Source organism: Neofelis nebulosa, chromosome 8 (assembly GCF_028018385.1).
Source record: "Neofelis nebulosa isolate mNeoNeb1 chromosome 8, mNeoNeb1.pri, whole genome shotgun sequence".
Lineage (NCBI taxonomy): Eukaryota > Metazoa > Chordata > Mammalia > Carnivora > Felidae > Neofelis > Neofelis nebulosa.
Window position 1 is genome coordinate 66690466 of NC_080789.1, and position 19024 is coordinate 66709489.

General features: G+C 39.6%; 3 protein-coding genes across 5 annotated transcripts in view; 2 read left to right on the forward strand and 1 right to left on the reverse strand.

Moving 5' to 3' along the window:
- Positions 1-10594, forward strand: part of ADCY6 (adenylate cyclase 6) — a 41323-nt gene extending 30729 nt beyond the window's left edge. The window contains exon 22 of the mRNA XM_058742945.1: positions 10416-10594. Coding sequence (XP_058598928.1) covers positions 10416-10430 — 15 coding nt within the window. The 3' untranslated portion in view covers positions 10431-10594. The remainder of the gene's footprint in view (positions 1-10415) is intronic.
- SPMIP11 (sperm microtubule inner protein 11) overlaps positions 1-18077 on the reverse strand; it is a 28136-nt gene extending 10059 nt beyond the window's left edge. The window contains exons 1-2 of one of the 3 annotated variants that reach the window (XM_058742953.1): positions 17946-18068; positions 969-1046 (exon numbers count right to left, since the gene is read on the reverse strand). In XM_058742953.1, coding sequence (XP_058598936.1) covers positions 969-1046; positions 17946-18024 — 157 coding nt within the window. In that variant the 5' untranslated portion in view covers positions 18025-18068. Of the gene's footprint in view, positions 1-968; positions 1047-11729; positions 11815-17945 lie in introns of those variants that run through there. The other 2 variants (XM_058742954.1, XM_058742955.1) reach the window with 2 other exon arrangements.
- The window catches only part of CCNT1 (cyclin T1), a 45832-nt gene continuing 40969 nt past the window's right edge, over positions 14162-19024 (forward strand). Inside the window, exon 1 of the transcript XR_009265739.1 lies at positions 14162-14272. The gene's annotated coding sequence lies outside the window, so the exon portion shown is untranslated. The remainder of the gene's footprint in view (positions 14273-19024) is intronic.

The following is a 19024-nucleotide window of genomic DNA, read 5'->3' on the forward strand; positions in this document are numbered from 1 at the left end:
AGTGTAGATTTGTGTTATGATGAGGTTTAGACTGACATTGGGTTTTCATGCAACAGGACAACGGAGTTGCCTCATCAAAGGGCCAAATAAAAGTTAATTCGTCTGAATTCAAGACAATGAAACTCTGGACTAAGAGGACTCCTCAGGTGTGAAGCTTAGACAGGAAAGCAGAGTTCAAAGCAGGTGGTGAGATAGAGTCTGCAAAGCAAAGGGCAGATATAGGGTCATGCTCCCCAGGGAGGGGAGAACAGAGAAGGGAAAACTTAGGCATTCCAAGAGACCAGCACATAAGGTGAACAAATTCTGGAAGCTGGACCGAAACTGCAGGGGCCACCAGTATTAGGATTAGGAAGAATGAATCTGGGAGGGCAGGAATCTACTGATTGGTGGACATGTGAGTTCTGGTCACTGGTGAGGGGTGCTCTTGTGCGGATAGCTGTAACTGGAGGAAAAATCCTTTGAAGCCAGCCAGTAGTTTTTGCTTCTCAAGGAAACTTAATAGTTAAAAATATTGCTTTCCAGATACCCTATCCTGGCAAGTATGTCTCAAGAAGTAAACAAAGATATTTCGGTCATAGGAAAAGTATGTATTCCACACATATATACTAACATATATTACGGTTTGTAACTTTTCCTCCAGTCACCTATTGTACAGTTTTGTGTGCTAGGTCTTATGTGTATTACATACATTATTTCATTTCATTTAATCTGCACAACAGATCTATAAGGCATTATTATCTCCATTTACAGGCAAGGAAACTGAGGCACTCTGAATTTGCTTAGTGTGAGTTAGCCCCCTGAACATGAACAACCCTGGATACCTGATAAAACTGAGTTATGAAGTCAAGGATAGACCTAAGTATGCTCCCCACATCCCTTTGGTTTTTCTATTTTAGTTCTTTATCAAGAGGAAAAGAAAGGAAGGAGGCAGAGACTCACAGAATATTTGGTTACATGTGTTGACTCACCTCTATGAGTTTCCATTATGACTATAATAAGGAAAGCTTGAGTGGGCCCTTTTGAGTAGAATGTTAATACAGTCACACCTACAGGAGGAAAAAAAACCCCTATCTTTCTTTAAAGAAAAATTGTGAATGACTTAAAAATATCCTTATAATAAGAGTATTAGAAGTTTTAATATTAATAGGTTCATTTTTATGGTTGCTGTTAAAGCCCTAGGTGATAGGCAAGGTTAAGAGTGTGGTTAATTTGAGCATGGAGAACAGGCTCAAGTTCTAGTGCAGGTGAACAGAAAAGGGTCAAGCCACTTGAGTGAATGTGTTGACATGGTGAAATCAGCTAGATAATCATTCTAAAGACAAGTGAGGATTACAAATCAGTCCTGCAAGATTGTTTGGATTGTGGAACTAAGGGGGAGCAGAGTCAGGAACTGTGGGTTCTTGAATTAATGGACATATCAGTCGGGATTAGGAAGACTGGGGCAAGCAAGGTAGATGTAGGCTTGCTAACAGCCAAATACAATGTTGTGTCTTATCCATACTCTTCCTGCCCCTTCCTTGTTAATTTCCCAAACCAGTTTTTGAATAATAGAAACAAATGGGGCAAGTTCCCCATTATGGTGGTCTACAGGCTCAAACCTCTCCCAGCGGACCATATACTGCAAGCAGCCTCAGTAGTACCAGGAGTCAGAATGATCTGAGCCCTCTTGCACTCTTCTGTTGATGTGTTAAACAAGATGAGAGCTAAGAGAACAGCAACATGGTAAGTGGATATGAACATTGGTGACTAGATACAAGCAGTTTCAGTGGAATGATTGGGGCAAGAGCCTGACTGGCATGAGTTCAAGAGAATGGAGGGGCGTCTGAGTGGCTCAGTAGGTTAAGCATTGGACTTCAGCTCAGGTCATGATCTCATGGTTCAGGGGTTGAGCCCCCCATCGGGCTCTGTGCTGATAGCTTGGAAACTGCGCATGCTTCAGATTCTGTGTCTCCCTCTCTCTCTGCCCCTCCTCTGCTTGAGCTCTCTTTCTCTGTCTCAAAAATAGACAAACATTAAAAAAATTAGAAAAAATAAAAAAGAGAATGGAAGGAGAAGAAATGGAGTCAGCAAGACCAGACAACTCTCTTGAGGAATTTTTCTGTATAGGGAGCAGGGAAATAGGAAATATAGGGCTTTAAGATGGAAGAAATTGTAGCATGCATGTATGCAGATAGGAATGACCAGGGACAGAAAAATTGATGCAATCGAGTGCAAATAGTATTGGAGTAGTGTCCTTGAACAGGCAAAAAGATGGGCTCTGATGCACAAGTGGAGGGGTTGGTCTCAATAGGTGTGTGGACCGTTCATTCATTACAAGACAAATATGGACACAGAAGCATGTAGATGGATAGATGTGGTTTGTGTGAGGTTGTAAGAAATAATCTACTTGCTTCTGTTTTCGCAATGAAAACTGTGAAATAGAAAACAAGTCATTATCTGAAAGTGAAGCTAGAGGAGGAAGTGTTGGAGGTCTGAGGAAAGAGAAGGTATGAAGAGGCCTCCAGGAGACAGTACATGGAACAAGGAAATGTAGTCTGACTTCTGGGCAGCCATAAAGGCCCACTTGAGTTTAGTGATTATGAATTTAAAGTGAGGCCTATCAGCATGGTTGTTTTTCTCTAGCTGATGAGTACAAACTACTCTTTCTAGGAGTTGTGGTATAATCAGGGGTGGGAAGGAGGAGAGAATGGCGGAGAAAGAAATGGGAATAATATTTTCAGGGTCAAGGGAGGGTCTTTCCTTCCTTCCCCCCCACCCCCCTGCAAAAGGTTGCAGAATATTTGGATACTTATGGAAATGATTTATTTAGGAGGAGGAAAACTGAAGGAGAGGGAGATAATTTCAGGAGCAAAATCCTTGAGTAGGTGAGAGGGGATGAGATCCAGTGCACAAATGGAGTCATTTCACTCACTGTGCTAGAGGGAAGTTACAGATGCAGTGGAATGTTAGATGTGATGATGGAAAGTCTCTTCTGATTGCTTCTATTTTCTTAGTGAAACAAGGAGCAAAGACGTTATCAGCTCAGAATGAGGATGGGAGAGGGGTTTTAAAGACTTGAGGAGGAAGAGATGTGAAATAATTGCCTTGAGGAGTAGGGGAGTGACTAGAGAAATATAATAGGATTGTCAGGCAGTCCTGAGTGCCCATCTGAGGTTTGCGGTTACAGTACTAATCATTCTAGAAAGACTAAATGTCCTCGGAGGAGAGCCAAATACATGAACCTTTGTCCTGATAGGTTTCCCTGGAGCTCAACACTCCAACTTCCTGGAGTTTCACAGCCTTATACTAAGCTCCTAGTCAGCCTAGTGTGCCCCAGACCTTGGCCACATGGGCCCACACTTCAGCTCTGAGACAGCTCAAAAGGCTTCAAGGAAATACTAGAAATAGAACATATTTTCTACTAAATGGAATTTTAGGTAGAAATCTGAATGACATGGTTGAAGCCATGGCTTCAACCACATTGCCTGAATGTCATTGTGGAAAGGGTAGTAGTGCCAGAAATATTGTTCTAAGTTTCCTTTTATTATGAGGTCATGAATGATGGGCAGAGTGCATAGATATTTCAGGATGTGCATGATTTATTAAAACGGCTTGTCAGAAGTGGGAGATGGGTTACAGGCTTCTGGCTGGGATGCAGTGAGAGCAGTCTGTGATCTAAGTGTGTGCAGGTGCTTTGCTATAGTTTTGGCCTTGAATTGCTTCTAGATTTTAAAATTTTCTATGAAGATAAAGCTCTAGCCTCAGCTCTACACAAGGCTGGGTTGTTCTGATTCTTCAGGGTGTTGCTCAGACATTACCTCCTGGATTACTTTGTTTAATAAAGTGGGCCTCTCCAATAAATAAACTTTAAAAATAAAAGGGGCACCTGGGTGGCTCAGTCGGCTGAGCATCCTACTTCAGCTCAGGTCATGATCTCACAGTATGTGAGGTCAAGCCCCACATTGGGCTCCACGTTGACAGTGCAGAACCTGCTTGGGATTTTCTCTCTCTGCCCCCCTTCTCTGCCCCCTTCTCATGCTTTTTCTCTCTCTCAAGATAAATTAACTTATTCTCCATTTTGAGATCTGCAAACTCAGTTGCCTATAAGAGCCAGACAGATGTTTATGAGTAAAGCAAATTGAATAAGAAACCTGTCCCATCTAACAAGGCAGCTGCTATTTGCTCTGGCTGTTTGTGGTTACATGGGAATTTAAGGCCAGTGTGGCCACTTCTAATTTTTTAAGAGGCAAGAATGTGGATTTTACATAAAATCTTTTATTTTATTTTCATTTATTTTTTTAAATGTTTATTTATTTTTGAGAGAGAGAATGCACACTCGAGTTGGGGAGGGGCAGAGAGAGAGGGAGACAGAGGATCCAAAGTGGGCTCTGCACTAAATACAGAGAACCAATATGGAGTTTGAACTCACAAACTGTGAAATCATAACCTGAACTGAAGTGGGAGCCACCCAGGCACCCCTTAATCTCCTAACTTTTAAATGTTGGTCCAAAATTTTTGAAGAAAAGAACAATGCAAGCTGAGCCTGGCCTCTAGTCAGCAGTTTATAACTTCTGATCTATTGCATTACCCTCCCTTTATTTCCTCCCTAGCACTTGTTATAATCTGTGAACATCTTGTTTATTTACTTATTGTCTATTAGTCACTGTTGTATTTCCAGTGTTTAACACAGTACTTGGCACAATCAGTTCCCAATAAATAAATATCTGATGTTAGATGAGAAGGGGAGTCTGGATTGGTGCTTTACTTGGGAGCTTTTTATATATTCTGAATATTATTATGTATATGAGTTATACACATGAGGATATGTATGTATATATGTATATATTCATATATACACACATCTTTGTATGGCCAATATTTTCTTTTTTTTTTAATTTTTTTTTTTTCCAACGTTTTTTACTTATTTTTGGGACAGAGAGAGACAGAGCATGAACGGGGGAGGGGCAGAGAGAGAGGGAGACACAGAATCGGAAACAGGCTCCAGGCTCCGAGCCATCGGCCCAGAGCCTGATGCGGGGCTCGAACTCACGGACCGCGAGATCGTGACCTGGCTGAAGTCGGACGCTTAACCGACTGCGCCACCCAGGCGCCCCTGTATGGCCAATATTTTCTCTCAATCTCTTTCTTTTTAACTTTAATGTCTTTTGTTACACAATTTACAATTTTTTGTTTAGTACAAATTTTTGTCAATCTTCTTAGGCTTCTAGGCTTTATGTCCTATGAAAAAAGTTCTCCAAGACCATCCTAAGACTGTAAAAATATTATTTCCTCTAATGTTTCTATACTTTTGTTTTATAGATTTAGCTCTTTAATCCATCTGGAATTTATTTTTATGTATGATGTGATGTGGGAGGTCTTTATTATGCTTTCATTCTTAATTTACAAAGTGTGTTTTTTCAATGTTTATTTTTGAGAAAGAGAGAGAGAGAAGGTGCAGAGAAAAGGGGGACAGAGGATCCAAAGCAGGCTCTGTGTTGAGAGCCCAATGTGGGGCTCAAACTCAGGAACCGTGACATATGACCTGAGCCAAAGTCGGACATTTAACCAACTGAGCCACCCAGGCATCCCTACAAAAAGTTTTTTAAAAAATATCAAGGGGCACTTGGGTGGTTCAGTCCGTTGAGTGTCTGACTTCAGCTCAGGTCATGATCTCATAGCTCGTGAATTCAAGCCCTGCATTGGGCCCTGTGTTGACACCTCAGAGTCTGGAGCCTGCTTTGGATTCTGTGTCTCCCTCTCTCTTTGCCCATCCCTGCTCATGCTCTCTCTCTCTCTCTCTCTGAAAAATAAACATTAAGCAAAAATTTAAAAATGTCAAATGCCTGGGGCACCTGGGTGGCTCAGGTCATGATCTTACAGTTTGCGGGTTTGACCCTGTGTCAGTCTCTGCACTGACAGTGCAGACCCTGGAGCTTCCTTCAGATTCTGTGTCTCCCTCTCTCTTAAAAATAAATAGACATTAAAAAAAAATCTTAAAAAAATATATCAAATGCTTTGGCATGCCTGGGTGGCTCAGTTGGCTAAGTGGCCCACTCTTGATTTTGGCTCAGGTCATGATCTCATGCTGTGTGAGATCAGGTCTGTGTCTGGCTCTGCACTGACTGTGTGGAGCTTGCTTGGGATTCTCTCTCTCCCTCTCTCTGCCTTTCCCCTGCTTATGCACACACAGTACTCTCTCTCTCTCAAAATAAATAAACTTAAAAAAATATCAAATGCCTTTTTAGTTCCTAGTGAGATAGTTGTACATATCTTTTTAATTTGACATAGGTATGATATATCAATCTTTTCCAATATTAAGTCATCATTGTATTACTGGAATAAGCCCTACTTGGTGGTAGATGACTATCTTTAATACATTCTTGAATTTGATCTGTCAGTGGGATTTGTCCATTTATACTTACATTGGTCCATGGGTTCCTCTTTTGTACTATATTCTATAGTATGCTTTATATTATTTTATCAGTTTTGTGTTAGTGTGATAGAATAGTTTTCATTGCTTTTCGTGTTTTAAAAAATGGAATTATAACTTAAACTTTTGAAAAAACTTCCTATCAAAATTGCACTCACAGACTTTTTTTCATGCAACTGTTTAGCAAGTTTTTCTCTTGTGATCATTGACTTAATATAGGTTTATACTTATTTATTTTATATTTGTCTTGTAATCCAAACATTTACCAAAAAAACTCACAAACTTTTCACTTTCTTGATGGCATCCTTTGAAGTACAACATTTTTTTTTCATTTTGATGAAATCCAATTTATCTATCTTTCTGTCACTTATGCTTTTGGTATCATATCTTAGAAACCACTGCCTAATCTAAGGTCATGAAGATTTTTCTTTCAACAGTTTGAAGTTTTACCTCTTATATTTATGTCTATGATCCATTTTGAGTTAACTTTTGTATATGGTGTGATGTGGAGTCCAATTTCATTCTCTTGCAAGTGAATTTCCAGTTTTTGCTGCATCATTTGTTGAAAAAATAATTCTTTTCCTATTAAATTGTCTTGGCATTCTTGTTGAAAGTCTATTGATCACAAGTGTAAGGGTTTATTTCTAGATCTCAATTCTATTCTATTGATCTATCTATATGTCAATCCTTATGGCAGTATCACATTGTCTTGATTAGTGTGGCTTTGTAGAAGATTTGAAATTGGGAAGTATGTTCTCCAACAATGTTATTTTTCAACGTTGCTTTGATTATTCCGAGTCCTATGAATTTCTATGTGAATTTCAGGGTATTTCGTCAGTTTTTGCTAGGAACCATCATCTTTGGCACAAGGAATTCTAAGAAGCTAAGCTACACCTGGAAAGGGAGCTCTAATCTATCCCTCTCCTACATGCTAGCTCAGCTCACATAGTGAATTTGGCAAACATTCAGGAATCTCCAACTTGGTCCAAGACAAAGTTATCTAAGTGTCTATTAGTAATTAATTCTTTAAGATTCCTTAATTTCTGGGGCACCTGAGTGACTCAGCTGGTTAAGCGTCCAACTTCAGCCCAGGTCATGAGCTCATGGTTTGTGAGTTCGAGCCCCTCAACAGGCTCTCTGCTCTCAGCACAGAGCCCACTTTGGATCCTCTGTCTCCCTCCCTCTCTGCCTCTCCCCCACTCAGGCTCTCTCTCTCTTAAAAATAAATAAACATTTTCATCTTTTTTTTTTAATGTTTATTTATTTTGAGAGAGAGTGCACGAGTGAGGAAGGGTGAGAGGGGAAGGGGCAGAAAGAGAGGGAAAGAGAGTCCCAAGCAGGCTCCATACTGTCAGCTCAGAGACTGATGTGGGGCTTAATTTCACGAACCATGAGATCATTGACCTGAACCAAAATCAAGAATTGGACGCTTAATGGACTGAGCCATATCCAGGTATCCCATAAGATCCTTGAATGTCTTGATTTTTTTTTCTTGAGGTATTTTAGAACATAAAATGTGAATAACTCAATATTATAAATAGTAGAAGATCCACTGAATAGGCCTGCTAGGTAAATTAATGTTCTTCATTTCCTCTGAAAAACATTAAAAGATGCCTGCAACATTTCAGTTGCAGCTGAGAGCTACTCTTCAGTATATCTGCATACTTCTGCTCCCACAAATTAAACTGTATGGTTACTGGTTACCATGAGGCAGTAGTGTGGTCCGCCCCCCCCACCCCCCCCACCCCCCCCCCCCGACAAACAATTTATGCTGGGTTATTTTGTAACTGCAATTTTACAGTTTTAAAAAATATTAAACTAATAGATTATGTGTTAAAAAAAGAGTAGTGAATTATACAAAAAGTAAGTTGAATGTTTTAGAAAAACTCAAAACTTAACAAATTACTGTAAGCCTTGAGTTAAAATAGATTTGAGTTAGAAAATTACCATTTTGTAGCTATCACGAAATAGTATCACTCAGAACTGTCAATAGATACTAAAACCAGTGGATGGAAGTTTGATGAAGAATACGGTATTATGCGGAGTTTGGGTGGCTCAGTCCATTAAGTGTCTCACTCTTTATTTTGGCTCAGGTCATGATTTCATGGTTTGTGGGTTCAAGGCTCGTGTCAGGCTCTGTGCTGACAGTGTGGATGCAGCCTGCTTGGGATTTTCCTTCTCTCCCTCTCTCTCTACCCCTCCCCTGTTCACACTCTCTGTCTCTCAAAATAGATAAATAAAGTTTAAAAAAAAACTTAAGAAAAAAAGAATAAGGTATTTACATTTTTTCGAGTATCTTCCTGGAAAGTACTACAAATTATAAAACAAAAATAATAATGACAAATTACAACACAAAAATAATAACTTGACAGTGGAGAAAACTGGCAAACACCACCTTAATCAAAAGGTCAGTTAACATCACCTATAAAGGGCAAAATGACATTAGGGACCTCCTGATGTGACCTACTGAAGACATACTGTTGCTTATTCCTGCTAAAAATATTTATACCCAATCTAATCATGAGAAACATCAGCAAACCCACATTAAGGACAATTCTACAAAATATCTTATCTGTACTATTAAAAAAAATAAATATCAATGTCATGACACACAAAGGAACTGAGCAATTGTTCCAGATTAAAGGGGACTAAAGAGGTATGCTAACTAAATGCAATGCTGATCCTTAATCAGATCTCTGAAGGAAAAATTTTTCTCTAAAGGACATTAATGGGACAACTGGAAAAACTGAAATATAGACTATAGATTAGATAATAGTATTGTATCAATGTTAAAATTTGCTGAGTTTAAAACCTATATTGTGGGTTGTTATCTAAGACAATAAAATACAAACTGAGGGGCGCCTGGGTGGCTCAGTTGGTTAAGCATCTGACTTCAGGTCATGATCTCACTGTATGTGAGTTCAAGGCCTACATCAGGCTCTGTGCTGACAGCTCGGAGCCTGGAGCCTGCTTCATATTCTGTGTCTCCCTCTCTCTCTGCCCCTTCCCCACTTGTGCTCTGTCTCTCTCAAAAATAAATAAACATTAAAAAAGATTTAAAAAAATACAAACTGAGATGTCTGGGGATAAAGGAATATAATATGAGCAACTTATTCTCAACTAGCTAAGACAGAGAAAGAGAGGGAGAGGGAAAGAAAATGTGGCCAAATAAAATTGGCTAACTTGGATAAACAGTATAGGGAATTTGTACCAAACTTACAACTTTTATATCATTTTGAAATTATATCACCAAAGAAAGTTTTAAAAAAATAATTAATTGACCATATAAGTTTATTTCCTTTCTCTCTCAAATTTGCTAAAATGACATCAAAATAACAACAACGGCATTAACCTTCAAGGGCAAAGAGAGAGTAAGGATAAAACAGCAGATGATACATTTCAGTGGAAATATCTTTTGGAAAATGGCAAGTGGACAGAGGGGTAGTAACTAACCTTTCAGAATGGGAACAGTTCTAACTTAAGTTTCTACAGTGGAGGATAGAACTAGAATTGGGCCGGGGTGCCTGGGTTGCTTAGTTGGCTGGACATCTGACTTGGTTTTGGCTCAGGTCATGATCTCAGTTTGTGAGTTTGAGCCCTGCATAGAGCTCTGAGCTGGCAGTGAGGAGCCTGTTTGAGATTCTCTCTCCCTCTCTCTCTCTGTCCCTTCCCTGCTCATGCTTGTTCTCTCTCTCAAAATAAACATTTAAAAATTAAAAAAAAAAAAAAAAAAAGAACTAGAATTGGGTCATTTCATCTGAGAGGTTCAAACTTTACAATGTAACAGCTACCACAGAAGGCAGGAGTAAAGAATAGGTCTGAGAACAGGAAGGTGGTAACTGAAACTCTGTAACTCTACAGAGCATGCACCACAAGCAGAAAAACCACCTAGCCCAACAAGGAGATAGAAGATTTCTCTGCCCAGCAATCTCACTTCTGGGTATATATCCAAAGGAAATGAAAAAAGGATCTCGAAGAGTTATCTTCACTCTCATTTTCATTACAGCATTATTCACAGTAGCCAAGATGTGGATACCTAAGTGTCTGTCAGTGGATGAATGAATAAGGAAGATGTGGTGTGTGTGTATATATGTGTACGGTAGAATATTATTTAGCCATGAGAAAGAAGGAAATCCTGCCATTTGCAACAACAACACGGATAGATCCTGAGGGCATGATGCTAAGGTAAGTTGGACAGAGAAGAAAAATACTATTATGATCTCATACATGGAATCTAAAAAAGCTGAACTCATAGAAACAGAGTAAAATAGTGGTTACCAAGGGCTGTGGGGTGGGGGAAAGAAATGTTGGTTGAAAGATACAAACTTCCAGTTTTAAGATGAATAAGTTCTGGGGATCTAATGTACAGCATAGTGATTATAGTTAATAATACTGTTTTATATGCTTGAAAGGTGCTAAGAGAGCAGATCTTAAACGTTCTTACCACAAAAAAGAAAGGTAATTATGTAATGAGATGGAGGTGTTAGCTAATATTATTGTAGTAATCACTTTGCAGTATATATAATCAAATCAACATGTTGTACACCTTAAATTTACACAATGTTATATGTCAATTACATCTCAATAAATTGGGAAAAAAAGACTTCTTTGGGGAAAGTGAATCTGAGAGGCACTGCACTCCTAGCCAGGATTCACTGTGAGGGATGGCATATGGTGGAAGACCAAAAATCTGATGATTAAGTGAAAATTCAGATCCTCATAAGTGTGATTCTCAATACTCCCTTCTCCTGTCCTGGTCCTAGCATTATACCCAAGCCCCAGAGAAACAATTATACGATTCTTCCTGGAAAAATTGTAGCTATCCAGAAGAAAGCTCACAGTGAAGGCCACAATAGACAATTCCCGCCCTAGGCTTTTAGTCAGCTTTTAGTTCCTCACTCTTAAATTATAATGGAGAGCCAAGGATCATGAATTGTTTGACAAGAGTCATCAAGGAGAAAAAAAAAGGTCATAGGAAAAATAACTCAGAGGAGATGGAGCTAATGCAGGGAACAGAATTTCAAATAAAGTATAATATCCATGAAGAAAAGAGAAAAGATATGCACAAGGAAAGCCAGATAACCAAAAATGGCCCTTGGAACTTAAATATAGTAACCAAGATAAAATGTTCTGATACAAAGGTGTGGTGTTTTCCACATATGTCCACAACTTCTTCACTATTTCTTCAAGAAGTAGAGCTTATTTCCCCTCCCCTTAAGCATGGGCTGCATTTAGTGACTTTCTTCTAACAAAAAGAATAAGGTGGAAGTGATAGTCACTTCTGAGACTAGGTCATAAAAAGGCATTGTGGCTTCCTTACTCTCTTGGATCACCTGCTCTGCAGTTACCTCCCACGTGAGAACACTGCAGCAGCTTATGGAGAGGCCCATGTGGTGAGAAACTGAGGTGTCTTGTCAACAGCCAGAGAGGAACTGAGGCCTATAGCCATCAGATGACTGCAGCCCCTGCTGACATCCTGTTTTCAACCACATGAGAAACCCTGAGCTAGAACTACCTAGCTAAGTTGCTCCTTGGATCCCTGAGTCACAGAAACAGTGAGGTAATAAATGTTTGTTAAGCCTCTGTTTTAGGATACTTTGTTACATAGAATAGATAATTAACACAGAAAGTTGGAAGATAAAGTTGGGGAATCTCCCAAGGAATGCATTTTTAAAAACCCAAAGAAAATAAAGAGAATGATTAGTGAGTTAGAGAATCAGCTTAGAAGGTTTTTTGTTTTAATTTTTTTAATTTACTTTTTTTTGGGGGGGGAGGCAGAATCTTAAGCAGGCTCCAGGCTCAGCACAGAGCCCGAAGTGGGGCTCAATCCCATGACACTGGGATCATGACCTGAGCCAAAATCATGAGTTAGATACTCAACCAACTGGGGCACCCAGGTGCCCCTCAGCTCAGAAGAATTTATAGTTGACAAATGGAAGTTCCAAAAAGAGGGAAGAGAGAAAATAGAGAATTAATAAAAGACAGTTTCCCAGAAATGAAGGGCACAGGAGCACCTGGGTGGCTCAGTCGGTTAAGCATCCGACTTGGGCTCAGGTCATGATCTTGTGGTTTGTGGGTTCGAGCCCCACGTTGGGCTCTGTGCTGACACCTCAGAGCCTGGAGCCTGCTTCAGATTCTGTGTCTCCCCTTCTCTCTGCCCCTCCCCTACTTGTGCTCTGTCTCTCTTCTGTTTCTCAATTATAAAGAAACATTAGAAAAATTTTTTAATAAAAAAATTAAAAGAAATGAAGGGCACAAATTTCCGGATTGAAAAGGTTCATGAAGTATCTACTGCAATGAATGAAAAAAGACCTACAGCAAATTCCATCATTATGAAATTTATTACTTTGCAGTCCTAGAAGTCAGAAGTCTGGGCAGGCTTGACTGGGTCCTCTGCTTAGTTTCACCAGGCCAAAATTAAGTTGTTGGCTGGGCTGGGGTCTTATGTGAGGCTCCAAAAAAGAATACACTTTCAGGCTCATTCAGGTTGTTGGCAGAATTCAGTTTCTTGTGGTTATAGGGCTCAGCCTTGCTGACTGTCAGCCAGACCACTCTCAGCTCCTAAATGCCACCCACATTCTTTGGCATGCGGCCCCCTCCATTTTCAAAACCAGCAATGATGTGTCAAATTCCGCTCGTGCTTCTAATCTCTGAATTCCTCTTTTGCTGGTAACTGGAGGAAACACTCTGCTTTGAAAGGGCTTGTATAATTAGGTTAGGCCCACTCAGATAATCTCCCTTTCTCCATATAAAGTAACAATCATGGAGTGTTATCCATCATATTCAGAGGTTCCACCCACACTCAAAGGGGAGGGGATTATACAAAGGTAAGATTCATTGAGGGTCATTCTGAGAATTTTGCCTACGGCAAACCTAAAACTGTGACATAACTATATTGGAAAAACCGGGATGGGAGAAGAGAAGCACGGGGTATATGGTATAAGAAAGCTAAATTCTCAACTATCATAACAGGAAAGCAATATATCATAGCCAAAAATGGATAAATCAATACATACCATAAAAGCATATTCTTTAAAAGTAGGAAGGTTAAGTACCAAAGAAACAACTGGAAGAGTTCAAAATTTGTCTCTGGAGACTGGAGGTGAGAGGGTAGAGTAGGGGATTCTTATTTTTCATTGTAAACTTTTAGCACCATTACTTTTTTGTTTTAGTTTTTAATTTTTAGAGAGAGAGCATGCACAGGCAGGGGAGAGGGGCAGAGGGAGAGAGAAAGAATCTTAAGCAGGTTTACACTCAGTGCGGAATCCGATGCAGGGCTTGATCCACGACCCTGGGATCATGACCTGAGCTAAAATCAAGAGTTGGACGCTCAACTGACTGAGCCACCCAGGTGCCCCATAATATTACTCTGAAAAAGAATTACAAAGATAACTTTTAAGTATTTCTGATTACACATGAAGAAGATAACTAAAAGGTTTGAAGAATATCATAAAAATCATAAAATTTGCAAATGCCTGACTCCACTTTAAAAAGACCCAAATGAGGGGCACCTGAGTGGCTCAGTTGGTTAAGCGTCCAACTTCGGCTCAGGTCATGCATGATCTCACCGTTCGTGGGTTCGAGCCCTGCATCAGACTCTCTGCTGACAGCTCGGAGCCTAGAGCCTGCTTCAGATTCTGTGGCTCCCCCTTTCTCTGTTCCTCCCCTGCTCATGCTCTATCTCTCTCTTTTCTCAAATAGAAATAAAGGTTAAAAAAAAAATTATAGATGATACATTGCAGGGGCAAAGAAAGGCATGACAGTCATCAATGGACACAATTTCAAAGAAATGGAATTGGCACCATGTCAAAAAAATTGGTGAATCTACAGTTACACATATTAAGTGAAACTAAAATGTATAAGGTATGTATCTTTTCTTGATTTCCCAATCTACAATGTAATCTTTGACCAACTATTTGTCCAGAAGAGTCTACTGTACAACTGACCCTTGAACAACACAGGCTTAAACTGCATAGGTCCACTTATATGTGGATTTTTTTTGGTCATAAATATACTACAACAAAATATATACAAATATATTTTCTCTTATGATTTTCTTAACATTTCCTCTTTCCTACATTGACTATAAGAACACAGTATATAATAAATTTACAAAATATGTGTTAACTGGACAGTTTATGTTCTTGGTAAAGCTTCTGGTCAACAATAGGCTGTTAGTAGTTAAGTTTTGGGGGAGTCCAAAGTTACATGCAGATTTTTTACTATGTGGGGGATTAGTGGCCCTAACCCCTACATTGTTCAAAGATCAACTGTAATTATATTCAACTTGTATTATATAGTATTTATTAATTGATCTAAGCTTGCTAGCTTGACATATACTGGCAGGTTTATACCAGGGATCTGTAGTTGGTGGTCAGGAGTTTATGGATTAGGTTAGCCACACTCCAGGGTTATATGGACCACAATTAGTTTAACGTGCCTCCTGGAAGGATGGAATCAGTGGTAACTAGTTACCTTGCCAAATGGTGATTTCACTAAATTCTTGTCACAGAACTGAAACATCCTAGTTTTCTATGGAGTAATAGAATGTGGATAGACTTATATCACTGGGTTTCATCAATAACTCCAGCAAAGTTTGAGTTTTAAGCACAGGAAACATCAAACTATTGTTTTGATATCTGCATATAAGAGACCACATAATAATGACTCTGTGCGTATGAGAGAGAGACAAAAAGAGAGAAAGAACCCACCCAGTTACTTTTCCCCATGCTTGCAGAACACCACTTTGAGGGTGGAGAACTGTAACTTTTTGGGAAGTTGCCCAGGGGCTATGAGAGAAGGTTATAAGGCATTGACTCCATTGAAGAGTTCCCAAATCAACAATTCTGGACATTAGCTGAGCAAAAAGTTACATTCAGCTCCAGTGAATGGTAGGCTTCTGGCAATCTTGAGAACCACCTGTTAGAGAACAGCGAGCCCACCTGCCATTCATACTCAGGGTTTAGGAGTTAACAGATTTTCCTAGAAAGGCTGATCATCAATCATTTGTACAGTTGCCTGCTCACAGCAAAAGACCTGTATAATTTTCTGTAATTTTCTTTTGTTGTAGCATATTTGTAAAAAAAAATCCACATATGAGCAATATGTGTTTGACAATTTGGAATCAAATTTCGGCTCTATCACTGATCTTGGGTAAATAAGTTAATAACCTCCTTGGGCCTGTTTCCTTATTGATAAGAAGAGAATAGTAATACCTACCTCGCAGGCATGTTGAGAGAATTAAATGGAATCATGCATGAGGGTGTAAAATTGAGGGGGGAGGGGGAAACAACTTGTAGGGGTGACAAAGCTGATGTACAGTCTTACTTTTTAAAAAATTTTTTTTAATATTTATTTTTGAGAGAGAGAGAGAGAGAGAGAGAGAGAGAGAGATTGGGGGAGGGGCAGAGAGATGGGGACAGAGGATCCGAAGAAGGCTCTAAGCTGACAGCAGCAAGCCTGATGTGGGGCTCGAACTCATAACTATGAGATCATGACCTGAGATGAAGCTGGATACTCAACTGAGCCACCCAGGCACTCCTGTCCAGTCTTCCTTCTAACCTTACAGTTTAAGCCAACAATTTGGCTAAGCCTACAGCCTCTGATAGTCTGCCACTGGAATGAAAAATATTGGGTAAGCAGATGATATCAGAATACATCTCTATTACCCCATAGGGGACTTCAGTTTTATAAAGTGAAGTCTTTTTTTTCTGCCTAGCCTACGATGAAATTAATCAGAAATGAGACTCAGGCCTCTTTGGATTGATACCAGGTCTTATTTACTGGAGTTTAGGTAGCGAACTGGGTAGAAAAACCCTAGGCTTGGGGCTTAGTTTCCTTAATGGTGAGAAGTCCCATCTAGTAGGGGCAGGCAGGGTTGAAGCAGCCAGGAGAGGCCTATTTTTGGCCTGGAACAAAGAAAATTTATGGCTTAAGCCAAATGTGTTTCTCTGAGAGAGGGTGAGGAGCTCCTTATTTGGAGACAATGGCGGCCCCATGGCATAATGCTGGGACACAGCTGGGTGGAGGCCGGGGGGGAGGGGTGGTGTAGGGGTATTAAGGAATTTCTAGAGTTCACCAGTGGGACCCTTTGTACAAACCATACCTGAAAGGTGGGTATGTAAAAACAGAGCTTTTCTGATATCATTAGAAAGAGGAAAGAGAGTGCCAATAGAGGCCTATACAGGATTAGTCTCTCTCAACCTTAACTTTGTGCTTTATACTTACCCCACCCCCTCCCTTCACCCCAATAAAACTTTGCTTTACTACCTGCCTACACTTAATTTCCTTCACATATGTTCTCCATTTTTCCTGAAATGCCCTGTCCCATCCATTTCTGTGCTTTTAAACAATTCATCTTTTAAGACCTTAACCAATTATCACATTTCCTCCAAAGCCTCTTCTAAATTCTTGTTTTAGGGCGCCTGGGTGGCTCAGTCGGTTAAGCGTCCGACTTCAGCTCAGGTCACGATCTCATGGTCCGTGAGTTCGAGCCCCGCGTCGGGCTCTGGGCTGATGGCTCAGAGCCTGGAGCCTGCTTCCGATTCTGTGTCTCCCTCTCTCTCTGCCCCTCCCCCATTCATGCTGTGTCTCTGTCTCAAAAATAAATAAACGTTAAAAAAAAAATTAAAAAAAAAATTCTTGTTTTAGAGATGACCAAATATCATTTATTAATTTATTTACCTACAAGTATTTATTAATTGTATTATGTATTCTTGCATAATACATAGTGTATTATGTATTAGGCATTACTAGGCATTGTGAAGATAATACAATTGGGTATTTACTCACTGCCTATTAAAAATCCTTCAATGGTTCCCTATAAAGTTAAAATTCTTAGCATGGCTAACAGCATCCTCCATTTTCTGGCCCCTGACAAGTTTTGAAGGCTTACTTCTCAGCACTTGTCTTCTTTACACTTTATCTGTACCCAAGGAGTTCACTTAGTATGGCTCTCTCTCAAGTCTCTGTTCCTTTGTGCAATATTCCCTTCTTGTCTACTTGGTGACCTCCAATCATCTCTTAACTCTCAGTTCTGGGAGCATTTCCTGTGTGAAGTATTCTCTAAAGGATTCTCTTGTGCTCATTCAAATCCAATAGTATCAGGTACTTCCTCTTTTGTAGTTCCAAAGCATTCTATATTTAATTTATTCATACACTATATTGCAAATTTTTTGTTTGCACATTTATCTTTATCCAGCAGCCACTTTATGGCAGAGACCTCCTATCCATCTTTGTTACCCCAGGCACCAATATAAAGCCTGGCACAAAACTGTACTTAGTAAATGTTAACTAAATGAACAAATGAGTAAGAATACATTTATTCCGTTGAACAAACTGAATGTCTCAACATGGATATTAAATGACAGAAGAGGGAAGCTGAATGGATAATCTCCCTACTCCATAATTTTAACTATAGAGTAATTGTTAATTGTGGGGGATAAAGCTCTAACTCAAGGTAGAAAAAGAAACGGCTAAGAAGAAGCTCTTCTATATCTACCACCAGCTCTTCTCCTCCACCCTGTATTCCCCTTACTTGTTTCTTTAGTTGTGTCCCTTTTCTTGTTCCAAAAGGAATTTTGATATCCCAATAGATATAAGTTGAAGAAGGCCATCTTAGCTCCTCCCTGTCCTCTTCTGGAATGTCCAGGCTGGAGCACTGGTCTTTGTTTTTTTTTTTTTTTTAAATTTTTTTTTTCAACGTTTTTAATTTATTTTTGGGACAGAGAGAGACAGAGCATGAACGGGGGAGGGGCAGAGAGAGAGGGAGACACAGAATCGGAAACAGGCTCCAGGCTCCGAGCCATCAGCCCAGAGCCTGACGCGGGGCTCGAACTCACGGACCGCGAGATCGTGACCTGGCTGAAGTCGGACGCTTAACCGACTGCGCCACCCAGGCGCCCCTGGAGCACTGGTCTTTGTGTTTGGTAACCATGGTAATGCCCTGAAGAATTACTATGACTGACATTCCCTTTATCTAAGGAGACAGGATTTATGGGTTCAATGTAGAGCTGGAGTGGGAGTGGGCTAAATAACTTCAGAAAAATGGAGGAATCAAGGGCCAGTTACTCTTTTTCTTGTCCCAGTCTTATGTGTACTGTAAGTTTCAGAAGGCAGCGAGTTGAAAGAGCACAGACCTGGGGTCAAATATTAGTTTTGCCATATTCTTGGGATCTTTGAATAGGTTAAGCCTCTGTTTTATTTTTAAAAATGGCAATGGTATCTACTTCATAGATTTAGAATTAAATTGAGATTAGATTCTACTTCATAGATTGAGAATTAAATGAGATAATGCATGCCAATTTCCTCAGTATAGTGTTTAGCATATGATGGAAACGACAGTATTTTAATGTAAATATGGTACTCCTGATGAGTCTTTAAGCTATTTCAAGCAGAGCGCTCAATCAGTTCACACTAGTTTTTAGCTGCCTGTTAAATTTTCAGGAATTTTGCAAGCTCGTTGTTAAACAAGCCACTATTAAAAAGTATCTAAACATACAATTGAATAAACGATATTAAAAATAAAATAGATACTAAAAACTCATCTCTTCCTATACTACATTGTACTATTATATATAGGCTTATGAAGTTATTTATATGTATCTAGATATTGTT